At 34.5% G+C, this 17,269-nt stretch overlaps 1 protein-coding gene across 12 annotated transcripts in view; it reads right to left on the bottom strand.

Annotated features, from left to right (window-relative positions):
* Positions 1–17,269, bottom strand: part of POT1 (protection of telomeres 1) — a 78,980-nt gene that overhangs the window by 53,868 nt on the left and 7,843 nt on the right. For 11 of the 12 annotated variants that reach the window (XM_034671404.1, XM_019806867.2, XM_019806866.2 and 8 more), the window contains 2 exons: positions 13,897–13,969; positions 10,588–10,679 (listed from right to left, as the gene is read on the bottom strand). In XM_034671404.1, coding sequence (XP_034527295.1) covers positions 10,588–10,679; positions 13,897–13,969 — 165 coding nt within the window. The remainder of the gene's footprint in view (positions 1–10,587; positions 10,680–13,896; positions 13,970–17,269) is intronic. The other variant, XM_034671413.1, reaches the window with a different exon arrangement.

Consider the following 17,269-nt stretch of genomic DNA (forward strand, 5'->3'; position numbering starts at 1 on the left):
TTATTTTCTATTTTACGTAAAAATGTTTAAATATTACACGGAAAGAAATACACAAAATGCAAGTATTAGTTGTGCAGATGTACATTTTTCTATTTTTCTGTATAATCTAAACTTAAGAATGATGGTGATGGTAAAGTATTAAGGAGGGCACATACTGCATGGAGCACTGCGTGTTACATGCAAACAATGAATCATGGAACATTACATCAAAAACTAATGATGTACTGTATGGTGACTAACATAACAAAATAAAAAGTTAAAAAAAGCAAACTCCAAGCCAAAAACAAAACAAAAAAAGAATAATGAATATTTATTTTATGATGGAGAAAACATTTTAAATAGAAAAAATCACTAAAAGCAGGACATCAGCATTCATAAGAAAAAATTTTTCAAGTCTAATTCTATTTTAACATTAGCAATACAATTCAATAAAAGGCTATAGTAAAACTTTTCCTATAGCACAAATTTGACAACATAGAAATAACAACCAAAAATATTTAAGAAAGCTAATGTATTTATTATATTTCTAAACATGAACTTACATTTGAATATATCTATATAAATTGCATTAAAGGCCCTCAGTGTCCCCATCCCAAACAACCTGGCCTGTTTTATTTCCATATATGTCTATTCAGTACTATAAAAATCTGATTCTCTTATATGCCTAGTGCTTTTCCACATATATTCATTGCTTATTCTAAGCCCCCACTAATAACAGCATTTTTCTCTTTTGCACATATCTAATCGTATCTATCTTTTATTTTTTTTTAAGATTTTATTTATTTATTCGACAGAGATAGAGACAGCCAGCGAGAGAGGGAACATAAGCAGGGGTAGTGGGAGAGGAAGAAGCAGGCTCATAGTGGAGGAGCCTGATGTGGGGCTCGATCCCACAACGCCGGGATCACGCCCTGAGCCGAAGGCAGATGCTTAACCGCTGTGCCACCCAGGCGCCCCCCTATCTATCTTTTAAAACCTGGACTGTAAATGTTTTTATGAGGCCTTAAGATTCTCTCTCTGAGAAAAATAATTCTTTCCTCTGAACTCTCGTATGCAGTATTTTAATATTTCTCACTTGTGTTATTTACAAATGTTTCTTAATGTTTTTAATGCTCTTAAAATTCTATAAGATCCCTGGGACTAAGAATGTCTTATCTACCTTTATATCCCCTAAAAGTGACAGGAAGGAAAACATAAATGTTCATAGTACATCTGTATGTTGAATGAATTAAATAATACTGGTGAAATTAAAGTACAAACCTAAACAGAAGAGAGAAAAAAATGAATGGCTCTTAGAATCCAGTTCCCATGAATGTATAAATTGTAATAGCTTTTAAATTAATTCAAATGCACAAAGGATAAGAAAGATAAACATATTAATAGGCAGTATTAGTTTGTATAAACACTCATTAGACTGAGTTGAAAATGAGATTTAATATGCATTGTTCTAAGTTCTAAGCTTCTGAAAAGAGCATACTGAAGCCATTCAAACAAGAATAGGAATTACACAGTTCAATGCTAAGAATGCATTCTGATATACAGAGTAGGTATTTATCTCAATCTGCTGAAAAAAAGTATTAGGAAACCAATCTGAAAATACCATATTACTAAAAGTGGTAAAGCTTTATCAATATCTGTGCATGAATGTTCTAAATATAAAAACACATTTGGTATACCTGAAATCTTTGAACTCAGGATATTCAGATATCAACAAGTGGGTCATTTTCCTTTTGTGTCTAACCTAAGACACTGTCACAGTGTCTTAAAAGGAGTGAAACTTTGTCATTAAACAATTTCCTTTTTGATTTAGCCAACAGGAATATTCTACTGCAAACCAGTTTCAGAGAAAAATCAATGAAAACAGCACAGGTCTTTTTAACATAAATTAGTGTTCTTAAAAATCAACAAAAGAAAAAAAAAGCAGACAACTTATTTGCATATTAACAGATGTCATTTTTACATGCTCATATCTTACAATGTAGAACATAAATAGTGGTGGAACAAGAAACAAAATCAATATGTGACTGAAAAATGCAAACTACAAGACTAGTGTATTAACTTGCTAATTTTTAATCAATAGTGTATCCAAAATTCTCAAGTTGTTACACTTTCAGTAAGCAGGAAAAGGACACAGAAAATATGAAAAAATTGATAATCAAAAAGAAAAACACTTATATGACTCTGACAGGCATTAAGTCATTTTTACTATTCTGACTTTGCAAATCCTGTTATCATATTTTAAATCACCGATTAAGAGTGAAAGAGCGCAAGGAGAAGCCAGGAATCTGATGTCACTGGTAACATAGGGATTGACAGAAAATGTTTCTCTAATATAAAAAAATGTATTTTATGAGTATTAACATCGATTTGGTTATGTAATACCAAGAACTTAATTGGAATATAGGTAATGTTAGCATAAAGTCCAAAGTCTTCAAATGGCTTACAAATCACTATATGATATGATGCCCACCACCTCACCAGCTACCTACTATGCGACACACCCCAGAACAGTGCCTTTTTGTAATTTTTAGCATTCCAGGCTCCTCGATCAGGGCCTTTGTGTATGTTGTTCTCTTTTACTAATCCACTCTCCCAGTACCCATCTTCATTCTTTCTGTTACTTTTCTGATTCTACTACTCAATCTCAGTCATATCACATCTGGATAAAATAATTAATTAGGTAATAGTTGTTTAATTCCCTCTGCTCCACACTGAGCACTGTCCCATGATGGCAAGGTCCATTACCCTTTTATTCAGGACATCCAACACAGAAGACCAAAAACATTCAACAAGTATTTAGACAACTAAATGTGTAACCAACTATGTGAATACATATTATATATATATATAATAAATCTTAAATAAACTATACAAGTACTACAAAACTTATTTCAAAGAATCTTAGCATTTCAGAACTGGAAACAGGACTTTAGAGATCACCTAATCAAACATCTTCATTTTTCAGATAAGAAAATCAGGGCAAGAGAGGGTAAATGAATAGTCTAAGGTCACATTCAGCTAATTAGTTTAGATCAAGACAAGAATCAAGATCTCCTAGTTTACAAGACAGGCACTACTCTACAACATCTTTCAGGGAGGGAAAACGATGTATTGACAAACATCTGTAATTCTGATGGTTTTGTGATAAAATATTTTTTCAAACTTTCAAAATACTTTGAAAAAGTCTTTCCCCATATTTCACATCCACTTATTAAATGTTAAATTTTACTTTAAAGGAAAACTAAAACTGAAAAAAGTGTTTCATATGGAGAAAGGTTCAATTACAAGATGTGTATTCCTGCAAAATGTATCATTAGTCTAGCAAGGCAAGGATTAAAAGTTTGCTAAAACTCATTTTCTTGTTTAGGATTTTTTTTTTTTTTGGGGGGGTAATCAAATGTGGAGCTAACCTTAAGGGAATAAACCAGTGACAAATAAGAAAGGTGTAAGAACTGAATTAGAAAATCCATTCTTCTATGCAAAAAGTTTTACCTTTGACTTTCAATAATTTTTAACCTTATTACTATAAACTCTAAAATAAATACCCTAATTAGACCTCCACAGTAATCAGCATTCATGGATTTTAAACTCAGAAAGATTTTAAAGTAAACTATGACCTCAGTCTTCTACCATTATATTTTACAAAGGAAAAACTTTGACTTACCATTATTAACATTCTCTGTTATCTGACAAGTACTAATTAGCTACTGTAGTTCTATTCTGTTTTAATGAATATCTATTTAAAATACATTTCAATTGCAGAAAACACCTTTCATACGTCAGTTAGGTAAAATACTAATATCTCATACATTGTACATGTTTTGTAGATGCATTGCACATGTTTTGCTAATTCATTGTATTATAACCCTTTTATTTTGCTTCCAAATAATAATTTAACGTAAGAATCTTAAAGGAAAAAGATAAAAATGTATTTAAAATATAAACAGATCCCTAATATTCAATACCATGTATTTATTTTTAAAAACCTTCTTCTCTAAAGATGTCCGAGATATGCTGTAAAATAAAGCAATTTACAAAACACGAATAGTACTGTCATTTGATGAAAAATGTGCATATATGAGCTTATCTACATGCATATGTAGATATATGCATACATGCATAGTATACACAGATATATACACACATATATAAAAGCTGGAAAGGTGCAAGGTAAAGAAGCAGGGATTTTATCTAATTTTGTCACACTAGGCAACGTGAGTGGCTTCAGAGAGGAAGGAGTAGCTTCTGCTTTTCTGCTTATACCCTTTCACATGGCTTCAATGTTTTTTGAAACATTCAAGACCAGACAAAAAGACCAGGCAAAAGAACAAAATCTTCTAAACCAAATTATTTACAAGATCTAATCCAAGTCCACAATACCTTCCTGAGGCAGGAAAAGATAGTTGTGGAGATAGAATAGTATCTCCACTTACTACAAGTTCTATAACAATACTTAGGATATTATATTTGTATGGAATCTTACAAAGTGCTTCTACACATGTTCATCATTTGAGCCTTTAGTAACCCTCCACAGTGATGGTCATTTGTAGTTTTATGAAGATAGCCACTGTAAAGCTAAGGTTTGTTATAGGACTTCTCATTAAAAACACCACAGGATTTTTATAAGACACTAATTTCTAATATCAAATCATTATTTCTGTACAATGTGGGCACATAACTACTCTTGGAACTTCAATATTAACTCAACTATACACCATAATAGAATCATGAAATTCTGTCCTTAAAAAGCAGTTCTTAATGATCGTGGGTTCATGGATCTTTCTGAGAATGAGGTAAGAGTTACAAATGGCCTTCTCAAAGAGGGGAAAAAAAAAAACCATACATTTATATACACATTTAATTGGTTCAAGAACCTCTTTCTGGAGCACCTGGGTGGCTCAGTTGGTTAAGAGTCTGCCTTCAGCTCAGGTCATGATCTCAGGGTCCTGGGATCGAGCCCCAAGTCGGGCTCCCTGATCAGAGAGGAGTCTGCTTCTCCCTTTCACTCCCCTCTACTCTCCCTCTCTCTCAAATAAATAAATAAAATCTTAAAAAAAAAAAAAAAAGAATCTCTTCTGATGATCTGTACACTGCTAAGGGTTCACTGAAGATCCCTGCACCCTAGAATACTCGTCTTCATCTACAAACTGATGGTCCTCTCACAAAAATTAAGTAGGCTTTAATTTTACAGCTAGCTGACTCTTAAAAAAAGGATGCTAGAGCCTCCCTCCTTACCATGCATTACAACTGTCTTTTTTCTCTGGCCGGAATTTGAAGCAGATAGTTTAATGTCTTACTTATTAAAAAATACTGGGAGAGAAGAAAGGAAAGGCAACTTTAATGATCTTAGCAAGTCAAAAGGAAGCTGACTATAATTTCCTAGCCCCAGTCCATGAAATCTTAAAAATGTTTAAAGTGGACCTCTTGGGGTGCCTGGGTGGCTCAGTCGGTTAAGTGTCTGCCTTCGGCTCAGGTCATGATCCCAGCGTTGTGGGATCAAGTCCTTCGTTGGGCTCCCTGCTTGGCGGGGAGCTTTTCCCTCTCCTTCTGCCTGCTCCTCCCCCTGCTTGTGTGTTCTGTCAAATAAATAAATAAAATCTTAAAAAAAAAAAAAGGTGGACTTCTTTAACAGAATGGAAAGAGTTCATCCAAAATAAGAACATAAACTACATTTCATATTTACTTCATATATTCTATAATTCATGAAAACTAAATATTACTAATTCAGTGTATTAGGGCAAAACTTTCTGTGCATACCTAGCAGCCTGAAGAATAACGAAGCTGTTAACAGCACTTGTTTGGTTTTGTTTACTTTTTTTTTTTGGAAGGATGGGGAGTCAGAGGAAATATCTGTCACAGCTTAGTATCACATGCAAATTAGTCACTGAACTGATGTATTTTTCATTTTTCCCTATCTCAACAAAATATTGTAACATACCATTTTCTACTTCAAAGGAAAAATGATATGTAAGTTATTTATCTAAATGAGTGAATCTTCCTCTATTAGACACCTAATGTTCTCACTTTCATCCATGTTCTCTCTCTTTTTCTCCCTTTCCACCTCATCATTTCTGAAGAATATGGCCCTTAAAACATGGCATGATTTCAGATCTTCTTGAGCACTGAATTCTTAATAATTCAGAGCTGTCATCATGAATATTAATTATGTACCTAAGCCGAAATAAAGTCATGCCTTCGACGGCAAGAATAACAATAATAGGACTAATAATAGTAATGGCAACATGCCTTTATTGGAGGCACCCACAAAAGTGCCCCATCAAAAGAGCTACATAGAGCTACTGATTTCTACCCTACCTAAGTGGCCTGACGCAGACTGTCAGGTAACACCTTTTTTTTAGTATATTTGCTTCTGGAACTTTGCTGTGCCACACCAACTAGATTAGAACTATATATCTCCAATTTTTAAAATTGTACCTAAAATTACTCTACTTATCATTCATTCTAAGAGAAAGTCTGATGAAATGTCATAGGAGTTTTAGGACACGAATTACACAGCAAATACCTTATTTCCTTAAATTCTAAAGTAAGATTTTAATTTAATAACAAACTTTTCACAGAAGGGAAAAATCACTACACTGATTCTCCTTTCCTTTATTCAAATTATAAATTAGGAAAACATTAACTGATTTACCACCTCTTCACAGAAGCTTTGGCAAAAAAGACAAAACTTGAGTTTGAGTCTGGCAATCTATTCCCAAAATGTTTGTTAGAAGAAAAAAAAAAAGTAGATGTTCTGACAGTTTCCATGAAATAAATCTTTATTCTAGACTCCAAAGACAGGTTTTGTTAGAAGAAAAAAAAAAAGTAGATGTTCTGACAGTTTCCATGAAATAAATCTTTATTCTAGACTCCAAAGACAGGTTTTTACAAAAATAGCATCATTTCTCAAGTCCACTGAATTATTTACAAATGATCAGTTTCTGAAACCATAGTATGCCAGAATTATTCAGAATTCTCAGCTAATCCAACATTCTTACTTTATAGTTGATTAAATTTATATCTGGAGATTATCAATAGTTACTCAAAATCCAGTAATTAACTGGAAGCCACACTCCTGGGCTCAGACCCAGTTGCCCTTTCTCTACCTTGCTTTTCCTCATTGGGGCTGCATCTAATTACAGTAAGATAAAAACAGTCATAACAATAATAACAGCTGCCAACACTGAGCTCCCATGCAGTGCCAGCAGTAGGTACATTTATCTCTAATCCTGACAACAATCCAGAAAGGGAGGTATTATTATTCCTATCTTGATTTTTTTAAAGGTTTTAAAATTTAATTTTTATTGATTTTAATCTAAAGATTAATTTTTTAAACATAAAAAAATTTTAAATAATTTTTTAATCTTTCAAGATTAAAATAAAAAAAAAAAAAGGTGAACAGAGTTAAGCATTTTGCTCCAGTCACACCTGCTGGGATTTGGCCACTGACCCCCTGCTATGTCTGGACCATGCACTCATAGTTCTGAGCCTTTCTATTTGCAAATTCCTGGTCAAGAATACCCTTACTCCAAATATCTAAGGACCACTTCAATTCTTTCAAGTTTCTGCTCAAATGTCACCTTATCAGAGTCTTTCTTTCATCAAATTAAAATATATCCTCACATCTTCTCTCCCCCTGTTTTATTTTCTCCACAGCATTGTCTGCTACTTGAAAAATTATGTTTATCTGTTCACTGTCTACCTTTCTCCAATAGAAAGTATGCTGTGTAAGAACTGTGAAGGACTCTCATTTTCTATTACATATTACATTTCTTTTTTTTTTTTTAAAGATTTTATTCATTTATTTGACAGAGATAGAGACAGCCAGCGAGAGAGGGAACACAAGCAGGGGGAGTGGGAGAGGAAGAAGCAGGCTTCCAGCGGAGGAGCCTGATGTGGGGCTCGATCCCGGAACGCCGGGATCACGCCCTGAGCTGAAGGCAGACGCTTAACCGCTGTGCCACCCAGGCGCCCCTACATATTACATTTCTATTACACATCTCTACCTAACTACTGCACTGCAGACATATATATTTTTTAACTCAGGCAAAATATAATGTAAAACTTGCCATTTTAACCATTTTTAAGTGTGTAACTCAGTGGCATTAATTACAATCACAATGTGTGCAACCATCACCACTACCTATTGTCAAAACATTTTTTTCATCCCAAGTAGAAATTCTTTAACCATTAAACAAAAACTCCCCATTCCCCCCCAACCAACCCGGCTCTTGGTAACCTCTCATCTACTTTGTCTCCCTGTGAATTTTCCTACTCTGCATATTCATATATGTGGAATCATACAATAGTTGTCCTTTTGTGTTGGCTTCTTTCACTAAGTATGTTTCCAAAGTTCATCCATGATGTATAAGAACTTCATTCCTTTTTTATGACTGAATAATATTCCATTATATGAATATGCCACATTCTTTATTCATCTGCTAATGGACACTTAGGTTACTGCCACCATTTGGCTATTATAAATGAGGCAGTCCCCCTCATCCGTGATTTTGCTTTCCATGGCTTCAGATGCTCACTGTCAACCGTGGTCCAGAAGCAGATGATTCTCCTTCTGACATACTGTCAGAAGGTCAACAGTAGCCTAACACTATGTCATGGTGCCTACGCCATTCACCTCACTTCATCTCATGTACGCATTTTATCATGTCACATCATCACAAGAAGAGTGAGCACTGTACAATAAGATGTTCTGAGAGAGAGAAACCACGTTCACATTAATTTTATTACAGTATATTGCTATAAATGTTCTATTAGTGATTACTGTTACTCTCCTACTGTGCCTGATTTATAAATTAAACTTTTTTATAGGTGTGTATATATAGGAAAAACAGTGTATATAGGGTTCAGTACTATCTACGGTTCCAGGCTTCCAGTGGGGGTCCTGGAACCTGTCCCCACAGATAAAGGGGGAACTACTGTAATGCTGCACTGAACACTGGTGTAAAAATATCTGTTTGAGTTCTTGTTTTCAATTATTTTGTCTCTATACCTAGTAGTGGGGTTGCTGGGTCATACCATGATTCTATGAAGAAATGTCCAACAGTTTTCCACAGTGGCTGTATCATTTTACACTGAGTGGATGTAGCACCTTTGTCAAAAATCAACTGCCCATAGATAAATGGGTTTATTTCTTGACCCTTAATTCTATTCTGTTGGTATACATGTCTATCCTTTTTAACACTTCCACACTGTTGATTACAGTATCTTTGTGGTGAGTTTTGAAATCATAAAGTGTGAGTCCTCTGACTCTGTTATTCTTTTCCTAGATTGTTCAGGGCCCCCTGAAACCATCTATGAATTTGAGAGTCAACCTTTCCATTTCTAAAGATTGTTAGAATTTTGATAGGGCTTGCACTAAATCTACAGATCACTTTGGTTGGTATTGATAGCTTAACAATATTGTCTTCCTACCCAAGAACATGGATGTCTTTCCACTTATTTAGGTCTTATTCAATTTCTTTTAGTAATGTTTTTTAACTTTCAGCGTAGGAATCTTTCACTTCATTGGTCACATATATTCATAGGTATATTATTTCTTCAGATGCTAACACATATAGAATTGTTTTCACAGTTTCCTTTCCAGATCACTCATTATGGGTGCATAGTAACAAGGATTTTTATGTGTCCATTTTATACCCTACAATGTTGCTGAATTCGTTTATTAATCCCAGTAACTTTCTTTTGGATTCTTTGGGATTTTCAAATACAGAATCATGTCATCTGAAAATAGAGACAGTCTCACTTCTTCCTTTACGATTAGGTGTCTTTTATTTCATTTTCTTATTTAACTGCTCTGGCTAGAACTTTCAGTGGAATGTTGACGAGCAGTGGTAAAGTAAGCATCCTTGTCTTGTTTCTAATCTTAGTGAGAAGCTTTGAGTCTTTCACCACTCCGTTTGATGTTACCTGTTAGTTTCTCGTAATTGCCCTATATTGTGTTGAGGAAGTTCCCTTCTATTCCTAGTTTCCCAAGTGTTTTGATTACAAAAGAGTTTAGGATTTTATCAAATGCCTTTTGTGTATCAGTTAAGATGACCATCTGTTTTTTCCCTTTTTCTATTAATGTGATATGTTACAAGGATGGATTTTTTTATACTGAACCAAACTGTACTCCTGGGATAAATCCCACTTGGTCATAGTGTCCACTCCTTTTAATATGTTTTTGGTTCAGCAGCATTTTGTTGGATTTAACAGGGTATTTTGAAACAATTATCAGAAAATAATACAAAAATACAGTTATTGTTTGTATTATTTCTTAGTTATTAAGAATTATTTTTTAATTGAGGGGAAATGTACATATCTTTAAGACATTCTGTTAAATACTAAATATTAAAATGAAGTGAAAGGAAAAATTGTCCCTTTTTATGTCAGTGATAAGTTTTACAACCTCTTTGGAATGTTGCAATTTTAAAGCTGTTGCTTAAGTATCCTTTTTACATACATGCAAATATATAATGAATCTGTAAAAAATAACCAAAAAAACAAAAAAAAGATCTACAGAATAAATATAACATCAATAATTTTAAATCTACTCCTAAAACAAAAAGTAACATGAAAATAATTTACCCCTTCATAGAAAACTTTTGCACAGTCCTTTGCTAATTTTCCAAAAAATAATACATTGATGGTGTTGATCTCTAAATTTGAATTTTCTTGTTCTACAGAGAAAAACACAAGCACAGAAAAACACTAATTAGATATAGCAGTTTTACACACACAAGAAAATTGATGACAACTACATTCTAAAAACTACAGTTACTTCAAAATATAATTATGAAGAATAATTAAAACTTTCATAATTCACTTTTAGTTTAATATCGTAAGTATTGCAAAAATAACGCACAGAATACTATTAAGTATGAAAAACCAAAATTATAACAAGTTTCAACTAGAATACATTTTATAAATTTCTATAAAAATCACATTAATGCATAAAATAACCACATTCTATTTATTTTCCATGTTTATAATAAAGAGAAACTGAATATGGTATTCAATTTTTATACTTACCACTCCCAAAGTAGTTCACTTTTTCTGAACTACTAATGTGTCAGCACATTAAGTTTTAATATAGATAAGTGTGATTTTCTCCTCCAGCATGCACAAATTATACAGTAAAAGAACAGTGTGTGTGTAAAGACCAAAGTATCTATGATTTTGAAAATGAAATTTAACTGGGGGAAAAAAAAAAAAGAATTTCCACAATCTTCACTCTCCAGATACCACCTTCTACAACCAGTACAGCAGGGCCAAATGCTAAGACTCAATTATATCATCTGAGGAAAGTCTCATTCATATAAGCTTTCAAATATTCAACTACTCCAAGAAACTGCTGTCATATCAGATTTTTATGCATCTATAGAGTATATGAAAGATCTTTCCCAAAATGACAGTCTTTTTTGTGTGACTTAGAACTCTTGAGTCTGCTACTGTGTCAGGTCCGGAGGCACTCACCAGTGAAACAACTATCACATAGCTGCCTACTGACTCCTTTCACTTACCTCTTCAACTCCTCAAAATAAGTGTATACATAACTGAATCACTAATGATTCTCAAATACAAAAACATAGTGGTTTCTAATCAAAATATAACACAATGTTAATATCTTGAATCACTTATCAGGTGTCTGTGTCTGGCCATGTGGACTAATAGAGACTGGGTTTATTTTCTGATGTTAAAATGACTAGAAAGCTAAGAAAAAATATATGAAACAACAGTTTTCAGATATCAAACAGGAAGTGCAGGAAAGTGATCTGAGAAGGAAAGTAAGACAATATCCCTAGCTTACTTCCTGGAGAATTTCCAGGCAGCAGAAAATGGAGTTAAAATCCAACAAAGCTCAACAGCCTTCACTGAATTCAGAAGAGTTCCAATACGAGAATAAAAAGGTGGCTAGAATTTGCAGGGCAGAGTGCCGAAAGAAGGACAGCAGCACAGATCGAGAGTGCTCTGGTGATCTGAAGATGGGTGCCTTAGGTCTTTGGCTGAATATTTATCTTCAAGTACATGGAAGGCAAGTACCTCATGAAGAGGAAGAACCACTTGAAAGGAATAGGCAGCACAATTCTGAGACTCACACAGGGCTAGGAACTGCTCTGGTTCCAACCAGACAGAATGGAATCCTCACACAAAAGGCAGAGAGTATAACTGTCAGAAGGGTATTTCCTTAGTGATAAGGCCAAATTAGCCTAAAAATAAAAGTTGTTTTATACCCACCCCAACAAAGCTAATCAAATTGATTCCAAAATAAAGACAAGTAACGTATCCCAAAATAAAGACAAGTAATATTTAAAGAATGGATAACAAATAAATCCAACATTTGCTAATATAAAATTCTAAATGGTATCCAGTAAAAAAAATTACCAGCCATGAACATGACGAGGAGAAATGGAAGATATAAAAAAAGTCTCAAAATGAACTTTCAAAGTTGAAAAATATAGTATTAGAAGTTAATAGTACACTGAAAACAGCAGATGAACAAAAAATAGTTACAGAAAACTGAAAAACAGAGAAGAATCAATGAAAAGAAAAGCTGATTTTAAAGATCAATAAAATAAATATTTAGCCAGAATGATCAGGGGAAAAAAGATAGAGAGTAGTCACAAAATATCAAATGAATGAAACAGGACATCACTACAGACCCTACCAACACTGAAAGTATATCAAAAATACATTATGAATAACTTTATGCCAATATATTTGACAACTAAGATGAAACAGATAAATTCCTTTAGAAACACAAACTACTGAAACTTACTCAAAGAAAAAAAGATAAAAAAGAAAAGTCCTATTAACAAATAAATACACTGAACTTAGGGTTTGGAACTTTCCCATAAAGAAATTTCCAGGCACAGTTGGCTTCGCTGATGAATTCTACAAACATTTAAGGAAGAAATAAAAACAATTATAAATAAACTCTTCCAGAAAACAGAAGACAAGGAGGCACTTAATAGCTCTTTTCAGGAAGACAGCATTACACTAGTACCGAAATCATGCGAAATCATTACAAGAAAAGAAAGACATGGAAAAACATCCTTCATAAACTTAGATGTAAAAATCCTTAATCAAATATTTGTAAATTAAACCTAACAATATATCAAAAGGATGATTCATCAGGCCTACTACCTTATCATGCTTTATTTTTCTTCAGACCACATTTCTACCTAATATTACTTATGTAATTATTTACTGAATTTATTTACCCCCCTAAAATGTAAACTTCATGAAGGCAAGAGCTTTATTTTGGTCACTACTATATCTCCCATACCTAGAACAGTGTCCAATCTATAAATGGTTTTCAGTAGTTACAGAGTGTTCTAGTTCAAAGTCTGTTTCCCATTCACTGCTGCAGGCCATTCTTCAATCCATTTTCAGGCTTCAGAGGAGATCTGTTTTGGTCCTCAAATACTCCATAGCAGCTCTTCCTAGCCTACCAGGATTATTTCAGGGTTACTAGGAAGAAGGCATAATCTCATATAACTATACCTAGGTAACAACACGCTGAAAGGAGTATTTTAAGTTAATTTTGCTAAGCTGTTTAGGTCACACACATAGAAGTAGGGGACCAGTTAGCTATTGTAACAAGTTTAGATATGAGATTAAAGGAATATGAAGCAAAATAGAAGAAATGGGTGAGGGGAGAGAGAATACATGGTACCGAAAAATTTAGTGAAAAAAAAGTTTATTTCATTCTACAGTTTTTTACACTACTGTGTATGTATTACCCTTTAGAAATTATTTTTGTGCTTATGTGTGTGTGTGTGTATATATGTCTGTGTGTGTATATATATATTATATATATATATATATATTAAGTTATCCATTTGTAGATTGTAAGAAAAGGTTAAGCAAAAATGGTCATATTATATTGAATACCTTGTAGTGCAATCTTCAATACAGCTGTTCTGTTTCCACCATAAGTTAAAGAGGAAATAAAGGAGAGTTTCCCCTAAAATGAGAGAAAAATGGTTATACAGAAAACCCAAAAGAGCTTATTATAACGCCAAGAGATAAGTTAAAATTGGAAAAACTATTTTAAAAACAATAAACTTTTATTTTTCAAAAAAATCAAAGTATTATGTTCAAGTCACTATATTTAAGAAATGAAAGTGATTTTACTAAAGAAATTTCAGAAGGCCTAATTATTTAGGGTCATAACTTAATTTTTTAAATAATCTTATTAGCTAAATATTATCTAACTCCTCATTTTACAGATAAAGATGAGGTGGCTCAACTTCAGTTTCATTTTAACCCCTATAAGGTTGTTCTCTACTGAAGAAAAATGAAGAGTTTGCTCCTAGAAAGAAATAAACACTAATTTAAAGAATAATTTAAAAATGCAAAATGGTAATCTCATAAATAAGGGCAATGTGGACAAAACAATGAAGTAAAGCACATATAAAGTTTAGTCCTCATTCTTCTGTAACTAACCAGCTCTGTCACCTTAAAAAAGCTATTTAATCACAGTCTCTCAGACAAAATTAAGTAATTAACCTAGATAGTTTCTATACTTTCTTCTGGCTCTAAAATTTAATGATCCTATGAATAAATACATTATAGGTCTCTTTGAAAAGAGACCCCTACCCCTCTAGGGATAAGAAGAAAGAGGTTAACAGGTGGGAGAGCCAGACCTACAGCTGGGGACAGGGCAGAATCACTAGAAGACCTCACCCATAAGACCCAGGTCACCTTGCCTGGTAAGACTGAGGCTAAATCAGAACAAAGAACATTCACTTATCACAAGACTAACAACGAGTATCTAGTAAAAATTAACATGATCTACAACTGGGACAGAGGAACAAGAGCTGGGAGAGAAACTTTAGCTGAGGTTAAGCACAAAGACAGGACCTAAAACTAAAGAGAGTGAGAAAACCCCTCTGGCCAAACGACCGCCTTCTAAATACAAAGTAACTCTAAATGAATACGAAAGTAACCAGAACAAATCCTAAACTTCCCTCAACTTCTAACTTGGTTAACTCAACACACCACACTGAGGCCTAGCAGAAAGACCCGCACATTCCCAGGAATAAAAACTACTGCCTTTGGTTTCCACTGCCCTTCAAAAGAGATACAGCTTACAACAACAAATTATGAGGCATATAAAAGAACAGGAAAGGACACACTATCAAGACACAAAGTAATCAAGGGAACTTCGATCAGATTAAATTAATCAAAATGAACTCAAAACAGGTGCTTTTGTTACTCTGACACTTGATCCACCTAGATGAAAGAAAGCTTTAAGTGAGAGTCCAGAATGACTGAAAAATGTGACATTATGGTTTCTGGAATGGGACACACAGATTTTGTTAACAATGGAGAGCCAAAAACTCAGGCATCTAGGGAGAGATGCCCAGCACCGGGGAGGAGCCCCCAATCCTGGAAAAGGAACTCTTCAAACATCAGGAGGTACAGAGGAAGGAAGGAATTTTAATCTCTGTCTTTCATAACTATTCCAGAAGCCTTACCCTCACCCAAAAGGAAAGGCACTCTGGAGCTGCTCTCACAAACTACAGGAACTCTGAAAGTTAACTAACTGCATCCCCCACCTGGGCCCAACCATGAGCCCCCAGGGCATGGCCCAGCTCCTGTACCTTCCATGTAAGATACTTTGAAAAGTTTCTACAACTTCTATGGCAAATGAGCTGGACAAGTAGGTCAGATTTAACTGACTGCTCTCCAGTGGTCTCTCTGAAAACAAGGACTAAACTGAAGTAATAGGACCGAACTAGGCCTTGAGGCTTCCCCGCTGGCAGACCGCACAGGGGAGCCTGTCAACCTATGCTGCCTGACTGATCAATGTCCTTTCTTGAGGGTCCCCAACAATTGTAAACTCTTTGCTTCCAAGGGTACCATGTAGGCCCTTAGTATTTGTGCTTCCTGTGTGAAAGGCAGAAATCAACTAAAAAAACCCAAAAAACAAACGAACAAAAGAACACCAGTGTGATTTCTTCCTGGGGATAGTAATAAGAAATATTCAAGTTTTGGGGCGCCTGGGTGGCGCAGTCGTTAAGCGTCTGCCTTCGGCTCAGGGAGTGATCCCAGCGTTCTGGGATCGAGTCCCACATCAGGCTCTTCTGCTGGGAGCCTGCTTCTTCCTCTCCCACTCCCCCTGCTTGTGTTCCCTCTCTCGCTGGCTGTCAAATAAATAAATAAAATCTTAAAAAAAAAAAAAGAAATATTCAAGTTTTTAAGGAAACACCTTTAGTTGATTATGTGGCCCTCAGTTATAAATTAAGTAGGCAGTTTTACTCACAATAAGTTATCCAATTAGAAAGATAGTATACAATTTGTTCCTATCTTTAGCTGAAGTGAGCAAAGAAAAAATGGAAGTTGAACTAAACAATAAGCTTTGGAAGTTTAAGGATGACTGAATAGTAAGAGACTTCCAGGGAGATTTATGTCCCCAGAGTTGTGTTTCCATTTCAATAAGGGATGGGTGAACCCTAGAGACAGTCCTTTACATTCCAAATGATGTATCTACATTCAGAAGACGTGGTTTTTCTCTCTCAGGAGGGGAGGGTAAAGCTGGATAGGATAGCTGTCCTATATAAACTACCAGATTCATAATTTCAAGGTTCCTTTTCTACAGTGCAAGAAATCCCCTTTTCACACACAGAAAGACTTTTGATCCTCACCATATTGCCTTGAATGAGGAAGATGGGGGATAGAAAACTGATGCAGTCATTGTTGAGGGTAAAAATTACAGTAGGTCTATACTCCAGAAATCTCATGTTAGCTTTCAGGATAAAAGTGAATATTAGATATTAAAAATGTATCACACACGCCCCCATTATAAGAATGGAGTCTTCCTAAGGTCAGTGCCTCTCAGATACGATACAAATGTTTTTGTGCACAGTACGAACCTAATCTACTTGGCTCCTGCTGACCAACCAAATCTACTGAACTGTATGTAGCACACCACCTAGAAGCTGGATTACATGTCATTGCTTGAGAGCTACTTGACCACTTCACATTTACCCAAATAAAATAAACACCTATGTTTACATAAAAATTTGTACATGAATGCTTATAGCTGCTTTACTCATCATTTTAAAAAACTGGAAAGAATCCAAATACTGCTACACTGAGGAATGAAGAAGTGGACTGTGATGGAATTCTAGTCACCAATAAAAAGGAACAGTACTGACCAATATAACATCCTGGAAGGATCTCAAATGCATCGTGAAAGCCGCCAGACTCAAAAGGCTACATAGTGCAGGACTCCACTTACATGGCATTCTTCATTCTT

Source organism: Ailuropoda melanoleuca, chromosome 1 (assembly GCF_002007445.2).
Source record: "Ailuropoda melanoleuca isolate Jingjing chromosome 1, ASM200744v2, whole genome shotgun sequence".
NCBI lineage: Eukaryota > Metazoa > Chordata > Mammalia > Carnivora > Ursidae > Ailuropoda > Ailuropoda melanoleuca.